The sequence below is a fragment of the Trypanosoma equiperdum genome (genome assembly GCF_001457755.1).
Source record: "Trypanosoma equiperdum strain OVI genome assembly, contig: ctg_848, whole genome shotgun sequence".
Taxonomy (NCBI): Eukaryota; Euglenozoa; class Kinetoplastea; order Trypanosomatida; family Trypanosomatidae; genus Trypanosoma; species Trypanosoma equiperdum.
Window position 1 is genome coordinate 1 of NW_027124807.1, and position 872 is coordinate 872.

General features: G+C 44.7%; 1 protein-coding gene across 1 annotated transcript; it reads left to right on the top strand.

The window, feature by feature from the left end:
- Positions 1-158: 158 nt before the first annotated feature.
- On the top strand, positions 159-371 carry TEOVI_000399700 (uncharacterized protein; the record flags this gene model as incomplete). Its single annotated transcript, XM_067226821.1, has 1 exon — positions 159-371. One exon carries the CDS (start codon positions 159-161, stop codon positions 369-371), a length of 213 nt encoding a protein of 70 aa, XP_067082922.1.
- Positions 372-872: the final 501 nt, after the last annotated feature.

Genomic DNA, 872 nt, shown 5'->3' on the forward strand with positions numbered 1-872 from the left:
TTAATAAAGCACACCAAAACTCTCAAGAAATGCCCGTAAAATTCAGTTATGAAAGGCATCATAAAGTAATTGCAGTAAGAGTGCCGCTTATGTATCATATAATAATAGGGAAAAGCAAGAAACGAAGAGTAGCAAATTCCACATCAAATAACTTGAATATGCTGACCATGATGATGTACCCGTCACTTGCCGCGCCACTGGCGAGACCCCTTCAGAAGGAACTGCGGAAGGACCTGCAAAAGGCACTGCGGAAGGCTCCGCAAAAGGCTCTACAGAAGGTCCTGCAGAAGGCTCTACAGGAGGTCCTGCTGAAGGCTCCTCAGAACTACCTGGAGAGACCACTGGGGATACCACTGGAGAGATGGTGGTGACTTGCTTCATCACTTTCGAGGCACACAACTCAGACCTTTCAGGACACTGAATGGAGCCATTGTAAAATGCCACAGTAGATGTCACATTTTTTCCCTCGGGGCAATCATACCAACGGTTATCATCAACAAAACGGATTTGAAGAATATCTGGTTCACAATTCACTTCAACACAAATATCATGGATGATATATAAATAATCCCCTCTTCTTTTATGAAGACCTATTCCTTTGACACACCGTGACTTAGGTCCAATGCGACTTCCGATCATTTTTGTCCCATTTCCATTAGTGCAACCGCCATCCGAGAAGAGACGTATGTAAGGACAATAATCAAGCAGTTCATTGGGTCCACCCTTCTTTTCGTCAGAAAAATAGCGGTAATGCTCGGGTACCGCGGGTGTGTATGAATAGATGGCACACGACCCCAACCCACCCCTGTCGGATGTACAGATATTGTTACCCTTTACCGTTTCTGGTGTACAAAAAACATCAGGAAAGTTGC